Source organism: Natrix helvetica (assembly GCF_964273705.1).
Source record: "Natrix helvetica genome assembly, chromosome: 5".
Taxonomy (NCBI): domain Eukaryota; kingdom Metazoa; phylum Chordata; class Lepidosauria; order Squamata; family Natricidae; genus Natrix; species Natrix helvetica.
The window spans coordinates 67,670,397-67,691,858 of NC_138551.1; the positions used below are offsets into that span (position 1 = coordinate 67,670,397).

At 40.2% G+C, this 21,462-nt stretch overlaps 1 protein-coding gene across 3 annotated transcripts in view; it reads right to left on the reverse strand.

Annotated features, from left to right (window-relative positions):
• LOC309392387 ((E2-independent) E3 ubiquitin-conjugating enzyme FATS) overlaps positions 1-21,462 on the reverse strand; it is a gene marked incomplete at its 5' end in the record, with an annotated part of 122,057 nt that overhangs the window by 54,484 nt on the left and 46,111 nt on the right. For all 3 annotated transcript variants that reach the window (XR_014175436.1, XM_081953569.1, XM_081953568.1), the window contains one exon: positions 16,296-17,385. Coding sequence is in view for 2 of the 3 variants with exons in the window: in XM_081953569.1 (XP_081809695.1) it covers positions 16,296-17,385 (1,090 nt within the window). The remainder of the gene's footprint in view (positions 1-16,295; positions 17,386-21,462) is intronic.

Below are 21,462 nucleotides of genomic sequence, written 5' to 3' on the forward strand. Positions count from 1 at the left end.
CTGCATTCTCTAATAGATTCTACGTATGAATCTCTGGAATCGCCCTCTGTAGTATGGTAGTGAATAACTTGGAAGACAATAGCAAACCAGTCCCCGTGCTGCCTTTGAAATCTACTACTGTAAGCAGTAGAGAATTGTGTATCCAATAAGTCAAGGTCAGATATTGCATTTTCTACTAGACTTTCTGCTCACTCTGGAATTTCCTCTAGTTCATTAGCAAATAACAAGACAGATACTATATCTCTTTGGAGTCTATTATGCATGAGTAGAGGATAGCCAACCTGTGAGGCATATCATGGTTGAGAAATAACAGAAGAAAAATAAACAACTAAAAAAAAAGATAGGGAGTCTACTGATATCTTAATTCACAAACAGCAAGTCCAACAAACGTGGGAAGTAATCCTTCAGATCATTTGAAGAAATTCTGCCTTAGCAGACTCACCAGTATAAATAGAAGTTGATAATTCTTCTTTGCACTAGTAACATAAAGATACCTTACAAACGTCTGTGTAAACCTTGCTTCCTGATCTTGCCCAGCTGCTGCTTATTGGATAGCAGCTGACCCTAGCCATTAAGTTGATGACAAGCATTCCAACATAATATTGTAATAGTCAATCAAGGACCTGAGCAAACAGAAATAATCCATATGGCTTCTACTGGAAGCCATATGGGTTTTAAACCATTCTTTATCAGTTCAAATTATGGACAAATACTAATTTGATAGAAAAATCAGCAAATATTTTGCCCCAAGACTTGAGACAAATTGATGAGCTCTAGGAACCATCGCCTCCAAATAATCTTGAATCATGCAAATTTTAGCAGATGAAGGAATTACCTATATTGTACATTTCATTAAACCAGATTACCAGAAAGTCCTTGATGTTTTTTTTTATAATCTCATTTGAAAAAAAGTAGTTGCTTTACCTTTACCTTACCTTTACCTTTATTTCGATTTTTATACCGCCCCCTCTCCCCAAAGGGACTCGGGGCGGTGTACAGTCAAATAAAACAGATAAAATGGAATACAAACATACAAACATAAAAACATAGAAGAGGAGGCAATACGACACTGTACAAAGTAAAGTAGATAAAAACAATATTTCAACAATCCTAAAAATACCCAATTAAAATTACCCAGTTAAAATATATCTGCCAGGAGGTATAATAAGGTTATGAATGGTCCAGGCTGGCTAAACGGAACAGGTGAGTCTTCAGTTTTCGTCGAAAGGAGGGGAAGTCGGTGGTGGTTCTGATATCGGGGGGGAGGTCATTCCAGAGGGTTAGGCCCATCACAGAGAAGGCTCTACTCCTAGGTGCCGCCTGTTGGCATTGCTTAGTGGACGGCACCCGGAGGAGTCCTTCCCTGTGAGAGCGAATCGGTCGCAGGGAAGTGTGTGGTAGGATGCGATCCCGCAAGTACCTAGGTCCTGAGCCATGGAGCGCTTTAAAGATGGTAATTAACACCTTGAAACGCACCCGAAAGACCACAGGCAGCCAGTGCAGCTCGCGCAGGAGCGGTGTTACGTGGGAGTACCTAGTACTCCCGAAGATAGCCCACGCGGCTGCGTTCTGGACTAGCTGCAGTCTTCGAGCGCATCCCAAGGGAAGCCCCATGTAGAGGGCATTGCAGTAGTCTAGCTGAGACGTCACCAGTGCATGAGTGACCGTGCGTAGGGCATCCCGGTCCAGTAGGGGGCGCAATTGGCGCACCAGGCGAACCTGGTGGAACGCCCCCCTTGCCACGGCTGCCACATGGTCATCCATTGACAGCCGGGCATCTAGGAGGACGCCCAAATTGCGTGCCCATTCCACAGGGGGCAATTGTTCGCCCCCTATGGTCAGTGATGGAATCAACTGACTGAACCGGGGTGCCGGTAGCCACAGCCACTCAGTCTTGGAGGGGTTGAGCTTGAGTCTGTTGTCCCCCATCCAGACCCCGACAGCTTCCAAGCACCGGGTCATCACCTCGACAGCCTCGTTGGGGTGGTCTGGGGTGGAAATGTACAGCTGCGTATCATCAGCGTACAGATGATACTCCACCCCAAAACCACAGATGATCTCCCCCAGCGGCTTCACATATGCGTTGAACAGAAGGGGCGAGAGGACCGACCCCTGAGGCACCCCACAAATGAGTGGCCTCAGAGTCGACCTCTGCCCCCCTGCCAACACACATTGCGTCCGGTCGGAGAGGTAGGAGCCGAACCACCGCAGAACGGTGCCTCTAACTCCCATCCCCCCCAGCCGGCGCAATAGGATACCATGGTCGATGGTATCAAAAGCCGCCGAGAGATCTAATAGGACCAGGATAGAGGAACAACCCCTATCTCTGGCCCTCCAGAGATCATCGACCAACGCGACCAAGGCCGTCTCCGTGCTGTGTCCGGGCCGGAAGCCGGAGTGGCGCGGGTCTAGATATTCGGATTCCTCAAGGTGTCGTGGAAACTGTTGTGCCACCACATTCTCTACAACCTTCGCTAAAAAGGGAAGGTTGGAGACTGGACGATAATTAGCTAGCTCCATCGGGTCAAGGGAAGGCCTCTTGAGTAAGGGCCTCACCACCGCCTCTTTCAAGGACCCCTCGCTCAAAGAGGCGTTCACCAAGCCCAGTAGCCAGCCTCATGTCACTTCCCAGGATGCCAGTACCAACCAGGAGGGACACGGTTCCATTAAACATGTGGTCGGTCGCAGCCGTCCACGCAACCTATCCAAATCCTCGGGGGCAACAGACGCAAACTCCTCCCAGAGTGGTCTCACAAGACTCACTGTTGGTGGCTCCCCTGGTCCACTGAAGGGGGCCCATCCGCTCCGGATCTGAGCGATTTTGTCCTGCAGATATTCCCCAAACTCCTCTGCTCTGCCCTGTAAAGGGGCTTCCCGCGTCCTCTGTGATAAGAGAGAGCGGGTCACCCGAAACAGGGCGGCAGGGCGGCTTTGAAGAAAATATCTTGCATGTGCTAAGCTTCTATAATATGATAGTCTAAGGACAACATTCTACATATGAACTATAGTTAACATCCAAATATTTCATCCAAAGAGGCTATTTGAAATATGTTTTTCACTGAATGTTATTAGTTACAAAGAGGCCTCTTCTCTGTAACTATGAAAAACTGCAGGATTGCATCTTAGAAAAGAAGCACCTCCCAATGTTGCTCTAGACCAGGAGTACCAAACTGGTGGCCCACTGCAGGATGCATCATGCACAGGCCACGCCTACCCCAGCACTGCAAAGGGAAAAAACACTGTGAAACATCACATGATGGCAATGTGACGCCACGAGTTTTACACCTGTGCTCTAGACAGCGTTGAAATTGTATCTTATTCATCAACCCAATGGTTAATAAGGCTCTGGTGTGACACTACAAGAAAAAGCAGCAGACTATCAAATGTGTGATCTTTCCTAATAGCATCAAAACATGGTTGAAATATGGATAATCGTTTAAAAAAAATTAGGTGCTTCAAATTTCAAATACTCTTTCAATCCTCAAAAGAAAAAGAAAAAACCTCTAAATTGAAAAATGCTTCCTTTCTAGCCCAAAAGAGTACACCAGTAATTTTAATAATCTGCTGGGAATGTAAACATATTCCTGCTTCAATTTAGTTATTTTCTGTAAAAACTTTTACTCAGCTCTGGTGGGCTGCAATTAGAGAGCCCTTTCCCACCCTTCCTACTTATGCAAGAACCAGACTTCCTTTTTAAGATCCAGTCGTGACAGGGTTAAAAAGGTGATTAAGTAGATTGGAAACACTGGGTAGAACATGAATTCAGTCAGGCTATTGCAGGGAGTCTGAAGCAATCCGGGGATTATCTGAAATCACAGATTTTACAGTCCTCTAGGTACCAAGAGACTTTGCCGTGCAAATCTAGGGAGATTGAAATGCTAGAGTGCATATTCTTACAGTATAAGTTTTTATACTGATATCTAGCTAAGGTTACTACAGGAGATAAAATCTCTGGTCACCCAGATGAAGGGGTGTGGGTGGGTGTGTGTGTGTGTGTGTGTGTATTTGGCTGACAGAATCGTAAAGGTGACATGAGGGCAAATTTCTGCTCTCCAGGATCTAGGGACCTGCTGCTTTTATGGTATTTCCAGTAGGGCCTATTTGTTTATTACAGTACTGGTGTATCACATGAGATTTAGTTTAAGATTACATTTTATGTATGCCCGAATTCTAATTTTAAAACCATAATAAAGTATTGAAGAAAAATAAAGTATTTGATGGGAGACTTTCAAGTTGGAATCCAGGCACATACAACTAAGGCACAGTATTTAAAATAATTAGCATTCTTAATGGATAAGCATGTTTATTACATTACCTTTGTTTACTTGAAGCAAAGTTGGTTTAAAAATGAATAGAAAGGAAATAATATTATTTCCAAATATTTTCATCAATGGCAAAGAACATTGATCTACATACTATTAATACTCTGATTCGGTAACCTTTAATTGGATGAAATAGTGCACCATAGATCAAAACATTTTGAAACAGGGTACCTCAAATGAACTAACTTACAGAAGGTGTCCAAAATTAGGGATCCATGACTGTGGCATTGAAATTCAAACAAACACCTTCTCTTTACAAAGCAAATATAAAGATTGAGCTACCATAGCATTCCTGGTAAATGTAGCTCTGCAAGACATTAAAGACTTTGGTCACCATGGCTCAAGTTGAAGGGCCAATTCTGCCTCTGCAGAGCAGCCAATAAAGTGCTAAGGATAGCCTGGAGCAAAGTAAAGTGCACTAGTCAAAACGGACAAGACTGCTCGAGGCAACATAAGAGGGGAAAGTGTACTTCAAAATTGCAGCAAGAAAATGTGCTCAAATGTCAGAGGGGCATTTAGAAAGGGGGAAGGAACTGCGTATAAAGTAGTATCATTTACTACTGCCTTTTAAAAGTGGTCTGGGAGGGGTGATAGAGCAGGGCAGAAAAACCCTTAGAGATGTACCATATATGATACACTATATCTGCTGTATCTGGGCAAAAAGGTTCTCAACATCTCTTTGCTGCCAATAGTGGCCATTTATGGTCATCCTAAATAAAATGAAAATAATGTTGAAGATGAAGCTGAGAGTCCAAATCAGAGGTGGGGTTCCTACCGGTTTGGCCGAACCGGTAATGGAATGCCGGCTTGGGTTGCAGAACTGGCAGCGACACAGACTGGCCACGCCCCTAAACCAGTTCCCCGGTCACCACCATCACCATCTTTTTTTTTAGTTCTGCGCAGGTGCAGAATAATTTCCATTGAACTGCACATGCAAGTACACGAACAAGCTGAAATCCACCCCTGGTCCAAATTGATTGGCCTTTAATAGTTTCAGAGTAACTCACTATTGTAGGCACCTAAACTGTTTTTGTCTATTTTTCTTAATCAGACAGATATAGGGTAATGTGGCCTTCTAGATGTTGTAGAACTCTAACCCCTAATATTCCTTTTTCCCATCCCAACCAATAATGAGCAATGTTGGGGATACTCATGTTTGCACATAGTTGATATCTATTCCAGGTTTTCTTTAAAAAATTTCTAAGACTCAAGCAATTTTATTTCAGTAACTGATCATTCTTCAACACTTTCTAAGGAAACATTTTGATCCAGTATTACTCAACCGAAGCATTAAAAATGTTGCTAAACTTCTATGATTAAAAATGAACTTTTTAATTTGAGGAAATAAAATCAAGAATTACTCATTCCGGCGTATTTCTTTTTTAAACATCCTTTCAGTGTCATGATCAATAATTGACTCAGTTTCTAGAAATCTAATTGCTTTTGAGTTACCAGTTGGTGCAATATCTAGGGAATCTTGATTACTGTTATTATTATAGAAACAGCCAAGCCCTGAGGGATTCTGAAGTTTTAGATATTTGGTTGCTAACAAACTGGGATCTCCTGAATCAGCAACAAAAAATGCTGCAACAATATATAGTGAAATTCAGTTCTTGCTGTGGCAATAGAAAGAGCTGCCAGCATAATGATATCTTACAATGACTCTGTTTGCTCTCTTAAATGTTTTGCAGCTATCAAGTATGTTGCAGTTTGGAAAATGGCAGAATAAAGGCACCTAAATTATAGTTGGGGCAAGATTATGCCAGTCTTAAGGACATAGAGAGGGAAAGTGAGATATCATGCTATGAAAAAAACATTTAAAGAAGAAAAGCTGTCAGATTTTAGATTAAGTAGGTTATCCATATGACTTATCCATATGACTTATCCATATGACTTATCCATATGAATAATCATAAGCAGGTGAAAAGAAATTTGATTTATTGGTTCTTCATTTCAGAAAGGAAGAACAATGTCAATTACAGATACTGTGATATCTGTAGGGAAGGCTGACATTCAGTTTAATTTATTGTATCTTAAAACATTGAAAGTTTTGGTCTAAATACTATATTTACACCAGAGGTGGGTTCCTACCGGTTCGGCCAGGTAGGTAATAATTCGGCCAGCCACGTCCCTGAACCAGTTTATCGTGCTGGCATCTTGTTTTTTTGCTTCTGTGCATGTGCAGAAGGAATTTTTTTACTACTGCGCATGCACGCAAAGTGCATCCCTGAGCAAACCGGCAGTAACAGAAGCCGGAACCCACCCCTGATTTACACCTTTATAACAAAATAACAATAAACATACACAGAAATAAATAGTTGCACACTTATGGCATTGGTATCTCAAAAAGCAGATGTTGATCCTTATACTTCAGCTAAATAATTTCAAAAACAGGGTCAGATATTCAAACAAAAGGGTAAACAATCCTATCAGTTTCCCTGCTTAGCCTACTGAAAGAAAAAGACAGTAATTGAGAAAATACAAATGAAATGTCATGACGGCTATAATACACTGAAGTGATTTTAAAGGCATTAACAGCTGTTTGTTTGCAGATCAGAGGAATTCCACAGCTTGGGCTAGAATATGAAAATTGGAAGAGACACTGACTTAAATGGATTTATCAAAATTTGCACAAAATAGGTTTGTTTATATAACAGTGATTATAAACAGAATAAATAAGTTAGATTGGGACAGGTTTATATAGGACGCAATGGTTAGTTAGCACACTAAAAAATAAATTTGTTAACTTTTTATCTTAATTTTGTCTATAATACTAAATAATAAAAACAGTCTCTGCACAGAATGCAATGCAGAAATTAAAGAAACATATGCCTTACAGTAGGCAGCAAGATGGATGGCATATAAATTTAATAAACAAACAAAGCACTACTCAACAAACAAGCCAAAAAACAATACCTCATTAAATATCTTGCTCTATACAACAGTAACATGTAAGGTACTGTGTTTCCCTGAAAATAAGACCCAACCAGAAAATAAACCCTGGTATGATTTTTCAGGATGCTCGTAATATAAACCCTACCCCAAATATAAGCCCCGGTGAAGATCATCAGCCCTTGGGGGTGGTCATGGCCAGCAGCAGCTGCAGCCTGCTGGCCCTTTGGTATCCATCTATTCCCTTAAGGATACTGAGTTATCCAGATAGACATGTGAGAATAGGTACAATCTATAACATAGATTGGTTCCAAACTTCCAATGAAATGTGGGTTTGTTGGAAAAATAAGAAATCCTGTAACATATGCTAGGTCATGAAGAATTGCCCTTACTTAAAGTCCATTTATATTCCTTATTGATAAATACTTTTTCAAACTATAGTTTGTCCTTGACTTACAACCAAACTTTCTGCTGTTAAGCGAGACATTTGTTAAGTGATTTTTGCCCCATTTTACGATCTTTCTTGCCACAGCCACTGATTCACAGTTAAGTGAAACAGTGCAGTTGATAAGTTAGTAACCCACTTGTTAAGTGAATCTGGCTTCCCCATTGACTTTGCTTGTCAGGAAGTGGCAAAATGTGATCACGTGACCCTGGGGCACTGCAAACCTCATGAGCCAATTGCATCTGACTTTTGATCACATGATCATGGGGATGCTGCAAAGGTTGTAACGATGAAAAACGGTGTTTCAGTTTTTTCAGTGCCATTGTAACTTTGAACAGTCACTAAATGAACTTGTAAGTCAACTGTACCCATGTAACAAAATATATTAGGGATCAATACACCTGAAGATAACCAGGGACAAGTCGTATATATGAAGATGATGCTACCCACATGCAGAGAAGTACAGAGATAGTCCTTAAGAAGAGATACAAGAATTGTTAGATAAACATCAACTCAACCCTGGGAAAGAAGGGTAAGGAGAAAAATCAGCATAACCTTGCCTTCATTCTGTTTGGCAAAAGAAGGGATAGAAGGAAACTCTGACAGGAATTCAAGACTCTGTAATTATACTTCTACAGCAATAAAATAAATTTCCAGTAGTCCTTGTGTTGTCTCAAAAGGCTGACACAGCGAATGGATGTGATGACTCTAAGCCATGCTGATGCCAAGTGTGTGAATCAAGCCTTAACAGACATGCTGGGATAGAACGCCTAACTGAAATGATCAATGAATCTGCCCTAAACTAAATGTCAAAAGTGATGATACAATTATGCACAATATCCAGAATCGAGGAATTGGTGTCTGTTTCTTAACATTTCAAGGCAAACTGCCTAGCTGAAAAGTTTAATGGAACTATGGGGATTATGAGCTACAAATATATTACTCAACATTCTAAAACATTAAGTTATTTTCCTATTTGCTATTTGCTTACTGGATAGTGTCATATCCAAGTCTTGAGTTCTACCCTTTGAGCTGGTTTATAGGTGGAAAATCCAAGGCTCTTTGCACTTGATCCAGCATTAATGGGAAGAAGAATACCTTTCCAGGATAAATATCCTCAAGTCTGTGAACCAACTTTTCACACTTCCAAGAAAATGTTATAACGGATCCATGGAACTTTATGCAAAACCCAAAACAAGTGGACTGGCTTGTATGACAAAACTGCCAGTAAGTGGGCGTTGGGGCTAGGAGACAAAGTGTTGGCCTCTTAGAAAACTGAATGGCAAGTATATCAAAGGGAAATTCGGGTCTATAAACCAGTAAGTGGAACTCCTAGGGACAATATTCTGAACTAGGCTTTGTCATGTGAATATTCTAACGCAGTGATGGCGAACCTATGGCACCCGTGCCACAGGTGGCACGTGGAGCCATTTGTCAGGGCACGCGAGGCGCTGTCCTGTCAGCTGGCCAGAGCGCATGCGCGCGCTGGCCAGCTGAGTTCACCATTTTTAAAAGCCATTTTTCGCCCTCCCCAGGCTCCAGAGGCTTTATAGGAGCCTGGGGAGGGCGAAAAGAGCCTCCCCCGCCCCCCAGAGGCCCTCCGGAGGCTTCAAGGACCGTCTGGAGGCTTCCCTGAAGCCTTCGGAACATTCAAAACGACCCTCTGAGCAAACCAGAAGTGACTTCCAGTTTGCTCGGAGGGTCATTTTAAGCATTCCGAAGGCTTCAGGGAAGCCTCTGGATGATCCCTGAAGCCTCCAGATGGCCTCTGGGGGGGCGGGGGAGGCTCTTTTCACCCTCCCCAGGCTCCTATAAAGCCTCTGTAGCCTGGGGAGGGCGAAAAAGCATGCAAAAATGGGGGGTCGCGCCTGTTGTGCGCACATGCGCACTGGGGGGTCACGCATTGCATTATGGGTGCAGCATGCCCGCACACAACCCCCCTGCGCTCCCCCCACTTGTGGCACGCGAGCCAAAAAAGGTTCGCCATCGCTGTTCTAACGCAATAAAAGGGCCAAGGAAACTGGTCTATACAGTATCTCAGTTGAACTGTAAAGAAAAGTAAATGTTCCAGACAATATCTATTTGAGAGATTGCAAGCGGGAGAGAAAATCCTGAAAGCTACCTGATGCCTGGATGAACTTCTGGAATGTTTGGAAGGGACTTGATTCATCATCATGCTAGACTTAATCATGGGGTATCTAGATGCCCTTAAATGACTGTGCTCAGGAGTGTTCCAGTGGTGGGATTCATTTTTTTTTACTACTGGTTCTGTGGGTGTGGCTTAGTGGGCGTGGCATGGTTTGGTGGGCATGGCTTTATGGGCATGGCAGGGGAAGGATACTGTAAAATCTCCATTCCCTCCCCACTCTAGGGAAAAGGTTACTGCAAAATCCCCATTTCCTCCCGATCATCTGGGACTCAGGAGGCAGAGAATAGATGGGGCAGGGCCAGTCAGAGGTGGTATTTGCCGGTTCTCCAAACTACTCAAAATTTCCGCTATCGGTTCTCCAGAACTGGTAAGAACCTGCTGAATACCACCTCTGGAGTGTTCCATCTTTATCGTTCCCCAAGGCCCATATCAATATAATGCTTTACCCTGCTGACTAAAAAATATGTTACAGGTTTCCAAACTTGGTTAATCAAAATATAGGAAAGAAGGGGACTTTGCTGTAGCAGAGATTTATGATATAGTCATTTTCTATAATATCTGGAAATACCATGTAGGACATCTCCAGAAAATGCTGTAAGGCATCAAAAGCTATATTTAATAATAAGGGCACAAAGGAACAAATTGGTCTTAACCAGATTGCATATTTAATTTACAAGGTAAGATGATGTTTGCTCTAGTGTTTAATACATGAAGATGTCAGATGATGTAACATATCTTCCTTAACATTCAAAGTGAGGCTTATTATAGAATGGCCAATTCCCTACATCACTGATTCATTAACTCTCTGACCAATTACTCTTTTCCCAGTCTTAAATAATGTTATGACCCTGACAGAAACCTAGAGTCTATTGTTCTATATAAGCACCTCAGCAATGGCAATCCTAACTTGAAATACAACAAGCAATTATAAATTACCCTATTACTTCTAGGATTTGCCCTTTTGGAATAATTGTCCAGAGTTTCAGAACCATTACCCCAGAAAAAGTGACTGGTATGATCTTTTCTGGAGCTACCATATTATTTTGGTAAATTTGTATCCATATACTAAAGCAATAGCTACTCCACCAGCTGAAATCACTAAAATGACAGTGAGAAGTAGAACATCGAGCAGTTTTTGACAGTTAAAGGCAGCCATGGGAGTGAGCTTCTCCAACAGAGAAAAGATGGTTCCCCACTTGCTTGGCCTTCTGGAAATATCTGAAGACACAGTTCTGCTTACTCACTTGGGGCCCACAGAGATACACAGAGCCATGGGACTGGTTAGTACCCTGAAGGTCCTTGCCTGCCTTTTAATTTTGAACTTTGAATGTTTTATTCTTGTTTTAAACTGCTTTCTATTATAATATGTATATAGTTTCTATTTGATAAATATAAATAAATGTGCCCCTAGCACAGGGGTGTCAAACTCAATTTCATTGAGGGCCACATCAGCATTGGGTTTGACCTTGGAGGGTTGGGGAGGGTGTGGCCATGGTGAGCGTGACACGGGACCGAACCTCCACAGACATGGTTTTATAAACTTATAAAAATAGGGAGGCGTACATTTCTGTGTGATCTTGTTTTTTTAATACTTACTTAATCTACTTGATCACTTTATGAAAGAGAGAGACCAGATCAAGAAACTGATTCCATAGGAAGACCAGAACTATAAATTATTGACATAGGCTATAGTAACAGAATCCTGCAAGCCTGAAAACTAAATATTTTACTTTTCCTCCCTTTAATAAACTTCTGTGTCAAGGATGGCCTCCTGGACCACACTGAAGGACCCATTTTAGCCCTGGAAGGCCTCCTGCACCATTCTGGAGGCCAAAAGTGGTGTGTGGCGGGAGGAACATGCCCCCCGTATGCACCCTATTTTTGCTAGCAGAGGCACTGTAGGCTGGTCCTTTGCTATTTTCAGACAGGCCCAGTGGGTCAGATCTAAGCACCCTAAGGGCCAGATCCAGCCCGTGGGCCTGGAGTTTGACACCTGTGCCATAGCATAATTGTGCAAATTAGAGTAGTTATGTAATTCACATCAGTTGCAACGTGAAGGAATGTAAATCTGGCTTTAGGAAAATGGGGAAGAAATCAGAAAATTGTTAAGGGAGAAACAGAAAAGATTATTTAGAGACTAATGAGAAATTGAGAACAAGAAAAGCATTCCTTCAGTGCTGTTCCCCCTGCCCTCAACATCTCCATTTCCTAAACTGCTGCCAATATTGACATACAATAAACTCCAGGATGCAAAAGATTATTTGCTTCCTGCACATTGGACAGTGGTAGTTGCCAAACAAACTTCAGGACAGGGATCACTTCACGATGAATTTTGGGATGTATCTTCACATGCAGCAGGGGGATGACACTACGGTACCAGAGTTGATATGAAAGAATGGCTTTGGAAATGAGAAAGGGATGAGTGAACCTTTAAAAAAGGACTGGTAGAAAAGATTACTCCATCCTGAGAAAGAAAAAAGCACGAGAAAGAAACTCAAGATAAACCTACCTTGATTCTGTTTGGTATCAGATAGTACAGATAAAAATTGGTGCAGGATTTATTCTACCATATAATAATAAAAAACATTCCTAGACCTGCCATGCCTATTTCTTAACACATGGCATGACTCATGTGTATTGCATAATTTACATCGTTTCCATAATGACAATATGATGCCTAGGGATATCTCCTTATTTTGTCTGAAAAAGAAAAATGGTATTGGCATTGCAGAAATGTTTTTTATTTGGTTATTTTGAATTTTCAGAATTTACAAATTTGGACACAAATGCAGCTCCAGATTAACTATATAATTCAATTCTCTAAAAGACCATAATAGCTTCTTTTAATAAATTTTATTGTGAATAAAGCTTAGTAGAACTATCTTTTAATCCGTTCCATTATGGAATTAGCTTTTTAAGCAGCAAACATTTCTTGCAGAATTAAAACTCCTGTCTTTAATTATTGTTTCATTACTGCTTGTTTTTTAATGGCAACCTCCCAAATAAAGTAAGATTTAAAAAGAAAAAGGGGAAAAAAGAAAAATCTTTTTAAAACTTCCAAAACTATGCTTATGGGTAAGAAATAGTTCTGCAGTCATAAGATTTCTTTTAACAATGTTTAACATTTGGGGCCAAAGAGAACAACCACTGAGATACAAGTTCAGCAATTATATGATGGGCTGCAGCAAGGATTTATAGTTGCAAACATTGTGTCAACATTGTTAAAACAAATAATAAACATATGGTTCTTTCGAACACAGCTACAAACAAAAGAATTACAGGGTAGACAAACTGATACTGATCACTGTAGGGAACCTATAAATAATACAGCTGACCAATCATCCTATTCAGACTGTTTCTAACTCAGGAAAGAAAGAACATGACTTGCCTTTTGATTTCCCTAGCACATTTTTTTTACTTCCTGTGAAAGTTAATATTGTATTACCTACCTAAATTCACTCTGCATGTTTTCTATTTTTCCAGCAAAGTGTTCTTTATAGTTTTGCTTCATGCCTCGTTTTTCAAAAGCTGGTTTGAACTGTTTGTAAGTAACACAAAGATAACTGAAAGTAACGAGATGGCTACTAGATGTGATCCTTTCATAGGCATCAGTGGTGGGATTCAAATAATTTAACAACAGGTTTTCTGCCCTAATGACCAACTGGATAGGCGTGGCTCGGTGGTCATGTGACTGGGTGGGCATGACCAACTCAATGTTACTCATGTTGATGGGTGCTTTGCCTAAGCTGTTGCAATGTAATAAGGGTTAACCGGAGAGGCAGTTTCTGTAAACAGGGCAGTAAAGATTAGGCTAAAAACACCAACAGAATGTTGCCTTCCTGCTTTCCTTACAGGATTAGCCTTGTAAAGTGGAAAAAAACAAAAGGAGATTTCTTCCAACAACCGGTTCTCCGAACTGCTTAGAAAGTTAACAACTGGTTCTCCTGAATAGGTGCGAACTGGCTGAATCCCACCACTGATAGGCATGTTGTGGGTTAGTCCCTATGCACACATTCCCAAGTGCCTGGTAAGTATTGTGCTAAGAACAATACTTTGACTTTCATTTTTAAACATAATAGACAAACAATGTTGGGTCATTGTTTCAGAGAGACTTCCTTACCAGATTGCTCAATGTCTTCACCAATTACAGGGCTTCAAAGTGTACTTGGAAAGATCTTAAAATTCAGGGAGATACTCAGCCCATGTTGAATTATATAGCATAGCCTAACATCAGGAGTTGATCACAGGATATGTTTTATGACATTTTGTATTACGTCATAAAATGCATTATGATCATTTTTTGTGTTATAAAATGGTTTACAACATTTGCCAAATTTCAATCCATGGGAGACCGGAGTCACAGATTTTGGATGCATTATGTAAATGAGCCCATTTGAGGTACCTTGACTTTGCCTTACAAGTGCACCATTTTGCATAGTTAAAGGTTACAGACACAAGTGTTTTAATGGTACATAGACAGAAGTACCACAGCCACAGGAAATCCAAGAAAATTTGGATAATTTTGGCTTTCAGATGGGAAAATAGCTAAAGGGAGCATGAGCTGATGTACCTTTATTTCGATTTTTATACCGCCCCCTCTCCCCAAAGGGACTCGGTAAAATGTAAAATGTAAATACATAATAGAGTGCTTCAGCCTGGATTGTGACATTAACTAGAGTACCCAAAGTATTGGAATCCCCATTTCTACACTAAATATGGGCCTCTCATGTTCAGTGACACATTTTGTTAAACGGTATTAAATGTTCATTTATTTTTGTATGCTATGATGCATTTCTGACGAATTCCCCAACTTTTCAGAGCCTATTCTGACTGGGCAGGGAGAATGCAAGAGGTCATTGTTCTGCCCAAGTGTGGTAATATGTGGGAATGACCTTGGAGGGAAAAACAACCACTGACTACAAAACCATCGTGCAAGTGGTATCTCAGTCCGCAGAAGAAGATGGGGCCATGGGAAGTGTGTCAGAAGGGACCCTTTCTAGTTTTCTGGAGAGTGAAGGTAAAAAAAGGAGAGGAATTTAAAGATTCTGTTAATGTATACTTATAATAAAAATAGAGCTAATATTCATTGGTGTTCTTCTTTTCTGGACTATCTCAAAGAACTAATATTCATCTTGCGAGCCCCTCTCCTTTAGTCTTACTCTCCAGAAAACATTTCCCTCTGCTTTTATGGATTGGGATAGCTTTTGCATGATGGTTGTCTAATCTGCAGCTCTTCTTCCTGTCTTCCAAGATCATTTCCACATATAATTATACCAAACTTTCTCTGGGCATGGGAATATTCTCTACCTTTAAATTTTAGGATGATTATTCCTCACTAGTTGCTGCTTTAGCAGCTGTGACTACATAACTTGTATTTGCATCAATAGACCTTGCATAATAACGTTAGGACCGCTTTATATTTTAGTGCTTTGATTCTGATAACCTACTCCCTTGTACAGGTAGTCTCCGACTTACAAGAGTTCATTTGGTGTCTGTCCGAAGTTACAACAGCACTGGAAAAAAGGGACTTTTTTAACACTTACAACTGTTGCAGCATCCCTATGGTTACATGATCAACATTTGGATGCTTGGATGATTCATATTTATGATGGTTGCAGTGTCCTGGGGTCATGTGATCAGCTTTTGTGACCTTCTGACAAGCAAAGCCAATGGGGAAACTAGAATCAATTAACATCCGTATTATTACCAACTGCAGTGATTCACTTAACATCTGTGGCAAGAAAGGTCATAAAATAGGACTCACTTAACAAATGTTTCACAGCAACAGAAAGTTTGGGCTCAATTGTGGTTGTAAGTCAAGGACTACCTTTACACTTGGACACCCCAGTATTTGTAGATAGAAAAGAAATTCTCAAATAAAGGTAATGTTGGAATACTAATGAATCAATAATTAAATAGCAAACGTAAGATTTCCTGAATGGTTCTCAGATTCATAATATCCAAGCGAATAAAACCGGTGGGCTGCATTAACAAAAGCAATTGGTTCTTTGTACTCTGCATGTATTATACCCCATGTAGAGTAGCATTTCCAATTCTGGGCACTGCATTTTAAAAAGAATAATGAGAAGCTAGAGAGAGTTCAAAAGAGAGCTTCCAGGATGATAAGAATTCTAGATTCCAAAGGGGAATCAATCAAGTTGAAATTAAAAGAAAGGAGATTCAAGATGAACATTAGAAAGAATTTCCAGATGCCTTTTAAAGTGCCTTGAACAATTGTGAATTCCCTTCTCCTGGAGGTTATCGGATAAGGGAGAACCACCTGTCAGAGATGTTTATTTCTGCATGGAACAAGAGGATGAACAAGATACCAAAAAAAACCCGGTACCTTTCATAAACCTGTAGTGTTTATTTTCTTGGGAGAAACTAGAAAAAATGAACCTCTGACACAATAAACCCATAATAAATAAATGTTTGGACAGCCTTTGATATCTCATATGTTATGTTAGGATCCCTTTAACCTACTTACCTCTATAGTAAGTCCAATGAGGGATGTAACCAGGTAATGTCATGGGATTATCACTTGAAGATATATCATTGTTCCTTATTTGTCTTAAATTATCAACTTCCTGAGGGCTGGTCAGAACTGACAGAGTTTCAGACGGAGGGGCATTTTTCCAGAAATCTTTGGTTCCTAAAGATTCAATTTCCAGGCTCTGTTTTTTATCCAAGTAAATATCTTGGAGATCTGCATTCCAAATTGCTTTGAATGATGTTTTATGATCCTCTGGGAACTGAAGTACTTTTGTGATTAACTTCCCATTAGCTAAACTATCCGCTCCATCTGGTGTTGTATTTTGAGAACTGCAATTTATATGAAAAGACACTACTGACCGATGCATTTTTTGAGTATTAGTCAGAAGTTGATCAACAGGTACCAAAAGAGACTTGTCTACATAATATATTGTTTTTGGACACTGTTGGGAAATAGTAAGGTGAACACTTGACGTGAAAGAAAGAGGTGCCTGCTTCTTATGGGTGTTATCCGAGAGGATCATTCTCTTTGGGGGGCTAGAAATCCAGTCAGATTGTCTCTTGCAGCTCTGCAGACAAGACTCAGAATCTGTTATTTCACTGACACTTTGATTTTGGTCATTAACTTGAGAATGCAAAGATTTGGAGAGTTTGCGTAAGCCAGTTACATCTGAAGTGGGAACCGTTGTTATTAGCCGCTCTTTTTCCTGGCATTCCAAGCAAGAAGAGTCAAAAGTATTTGCCTGAATTGTATTGTTTGAAGGTGGAACAACTCGCTTAGCAGTGATTGTAATTGAAGCAAAACCTTTCTTCTGGTTATGCCATGGTTTCTCTTCTTTGCTACTAAATACATTGTCCTCCGAAGTTGTCTGAAATCCTAATTTTCTTGGAAGAAATATGAATGCTGTATTAATGTTGACTGAGTTATGATTAGCCAAAGATTGGTTCATGTGATACACATCAGATTGGGTGATTACAGACTGCATAGGGAAAGCAGTCTTATTTTCTCTTGATTTATTTTCATCAATCGTCTGTGAAATGAGAATAGATGAAATCATTTTTGCATTTTGTAATGGAAGGGAGTCCTGCAGAGGAAAAGATCCAAATAAGTAACATGCTGTAAACTGGAAACATAGAGGGGAAAATGTACATAGAAAAAAAAATCACATAGAAAAAAATTATGATAAAATCTACACTAGTTTTACATTGTGCCTCATTATATTTCTTCCCCCAGTTCATTTTATGTGATTTCTAAAACAGAAATGTGCAAAACACACTTACAGAAGCCCGTGAAAGGAAGAATGAAAATACAATTTTATGTGCAAATTACACATTTCATAGAACTGTTAATTTGAATGATTAATTGATCCATTCAGTTGGATATGCAGCCCTGGGTTTGGTTAACAATGTAAATGCCAACAATGTAACTGTCAATTGCAGATTATAATCTATACCACCCTGTGTTTTCATGCCGATGTACTGAAATATTAAAGCACTTTAAGCACTTACAGCTCCAAGTGCCTTGCAAAATGAATTACGTATGTAGGTGGGCTGCTATTTACTATGCAGCATTTTTGTGGAAGCTGGTTCAATGCAGTTGCATAAAAGCATCAAAAATGACTTGCAGAGGAAGAAAGAGATACAATTCTTCTATTGTGCTTGTAAAAATATATAGATGGTTATATTATGATGGTTGCATGTCCTGGTGTCATGTGGTCACTTTGTATGACCTTCTGATAAGGAAAGTCAATGGAGCAGCGAGATTCACTTAACAGCTATGTTATGAACAACTGTTTTGATTCACCTAACAACCATGGCAAGAATGTTGCAAAATGGGGCAAATACACTTAACTGTCATGCTGAGCAACAGAAATTTTAGATTCAGTAAATAACTTAGCTAATACATCAACAGAGGACCACAGCACCACCATTAAACATAAATGTGTGAAAACCATAGAATTACATAAACTTATAAGAAAAAGGCCGAATCAAATGAAATATCATTGTATGCCAAGTAAAGATCATAAAATCTTGACTGTTGGATTAGTCAGAAATTCGCTGGAGAATAATCAACATCAACATTGGTTGCAAAGAATTTTTTTGAATAAGAAATCTTAGAATGAGAATACACTTTTGTTCTATGTAACAGCCAAATAAAGTGAGGAAAAGTGGAATAATTCTCATGTTAAATTATACAGCTCCAGTTTTCTCCCTTATAGTGCAATCCAGTGAAAAAATGAGGTCACCCCAATTTACTCTGTTAGGACTTGTTCTTGAGAATTCCTCAGTGGGTTATGTCCAGGGGCTATGATCCCTAGAGAACTACAGTGGGGAAAAAAACCATATTCAACAGGGGATTTATTTCTCCTTCGTGAATATTACCATCTTTTCCTTAGCAAATTGTAAAGATTCTTCTAAACCTACCTGTTCAAAGAAACCAGCATGCAATACAGCATTTAAAAGTGATGCAGTGTAATCAAGGAAAGAGACAGGTGGAAAAAGGCAGCAGCAAATCCTGCTGCATATGTGTAGAGGTATGCACCTGAATAAGAAGGCTCATTGATTATGAGTTCATTGTGATTTTTTTCTGTTACCCATATGGACAAGATATGTCATTATGGCATAACAAACTTTTAAAAGTAAGAACAACACCTCTTTCCAAAGAAAGCAGGATTCCTTATGAAAAAAAAAATAGAACTGTTTTTCTGCAAAGTTAACCAACATGGAAGGCAGATTGCTTCATCTGACTGTCCTGCAATAAAAGTGTAATACTTCAGGTTGACAAATTATTTCCCATTTGTTCACTGTTAACCATTGTTAATCACCTCTCTGAAATAGGCTAATTTGAGCTTGGTCATTTGTGCTTCAGGTGAGAACTCTGAATTGATTTGTTCAATGATCCATCAGTTTTCTTGCCTGTGCACTGTATTCTAAGGAATCTCCCCCAACATCAAAGTTCAAAGGCACCAATATTCTTCCTAGTCTGCTTTTTTACCTTAACCTGGACTTGGCACATGAGCAGCTTACTGATCTGTTTCACAGTAATCACTTACCCATGGCTTTGAATCCAGTTTCTCCATCTCCTTTTAGCAATAATAAAGTCGATTTTATTTGTATATACTTGTGATTTCATGTACAGAGGAATTATTTTATATTCTATACTCAGGACATGTATGTGCCACTGTACAGGTAGCTTTTAACATTTTCCCCATTTAAGAACAGAAAAATGCAGCCTCTTAAAAATAGAGCCCCTCTACAGGTTTACCACCTGCTTGCAGAACAGCACAAGGTTGTCACAAAGCTACCTCTGTAAAAAAGCTGAATTTTGCATCACATCGACCAGATACCTGTCTTTCAAGCTTAAAAATCAGAGAGGTTAAGCTGGGTGCTACTGGGGCCTTAGGGAACAGGCTGAGTAACAGGCCGAGTCCCGCAAGTCTCAGTGTGGTTGAGTGGCTGAGTGCAAAGTAGGAGAAGCCTACCAGCTACAACAGCCTTGTGTGTGGCAGTAGCTTTTGTAACTAGCTTGAGGCTCCTGAGGCGGCTGAGTTAAGGCAGGACATAAAGTGAGATTTGGACATAAGAGTGAACATGATACGGCATCAGACTAGAGGATCTCCTGGGGGCCCCATTTATCCCTTCTAGCTCATTATACGTTTTCCAGTCTTGAAGAAAAACAGGAAGTTTGAACTCAGGAAGTTAAAATGTCAAATTGCAACGCCTGCTGTAAGTAGGCCAAGTCAGTTGGAGATCTCGCTTGCAAGTCAGCCATAGAGTTTAACCACAAAAGCCAGTATGAAACTAGTGCTTACTGCATGCTTTTCTGCCTAGCATAAGGAGCCTAGCCAATAGATATGATTTAGCACATTTCCGTGTTAGCTGTTTTGAGGAAGTTTAAGAACACGCTTCTCCCTAAGAACCTCATTCAAAGATGTGGATTTACACTGTCTGAACCTTTTGGCCAAAATAAAGCTTTTTCTTGATCTCTCAGTCTGAATCTCCTGATTTTCTGCAACAGAGTGGCTAGGTGGGAAGCAAGCCCAAAGCCTGGGGGGGGGGCTGAAGCAGGCCCACGACCTGTGAGGATTTCAAGGGGTGGGAAACAGCATAGGGTGCCTCAGTGGGTAGGGAAGTACTTGGGAAGTCAGTGGCAGGGAAGTCTGGATCTGTTCTAGGCCTCCCAGAGTCTGTCTTACTCCTGAGATAGCCCGTGTTTTGCTTAATGATCAATACAGTCACTTAATGTCTGCATGGGGACAGTGGAGATTGGAGTCATTAAGTGAGGTGACCACGCAGGTGCCTCACTTAATAAACATCATGTAACTAAAATGGGCAGGCTCTATTATGGTCATAATTTGAGGACTACCTGTATACAGCCCAACCCTGCTAGATTTAGGAAGGCAATTAAAAGTTTAATTCCCAACAGACCATGAAGGTAGGCATGTTATAATTTTCCCCCTTCTTCTAGTTTAGAATTTTATTTCAGTTTTTTAATTGTCACCGGGGTGGCTGGGTATACGGTAATGTGCTTAGGTATTTTAAAATTTTAGTTATCAAATCAAATATGTAAATGGGCAGAAGCAGGAATAATTGGAATGGCATATAAGCCCAGAAGGCACACATACAAATAATGCATTACTTACAAGAAGTTTTAGTGAATAACCCACATCACAAAATGTTTTTATGCACCCATAGATGTACAATTCATTTCGAGATCTAATGATGGAGGTAAAGCATTCCCAACACAGTAAAATAATCCAGAGTGGCAGTGGAAAAACTTTGAATTGCCTTAGGTTGCTCTTTTGGGGGGATTGATGTGCCATCTATGTGGGCCAGAGTAAGATCCAGTACTACCATGCTGCAGGACGACAATAGATTTATAGACAGAAGTTATAAAGTAGCAGTAAAAGTAAGAGAATAGTTTCAGTCTCTACTATGCAGTTGAATCAACATCATGCAGAAATGGCCCATCGCTATCATCTTCTCTATCTTACTCAGAACACAATCTTATTAGCAATGACCTCAGCAAGTAACAACACAGAACTAATTTCATCCTGGCTCAAAAACAAATCGGGCCTACTTAAAACATAAATGGGAATTCCAGGGCCACGGGCTAGATTGGAAAGTATTTTTTCACTCTCTTTCTCTCCAATTCCTGGAAG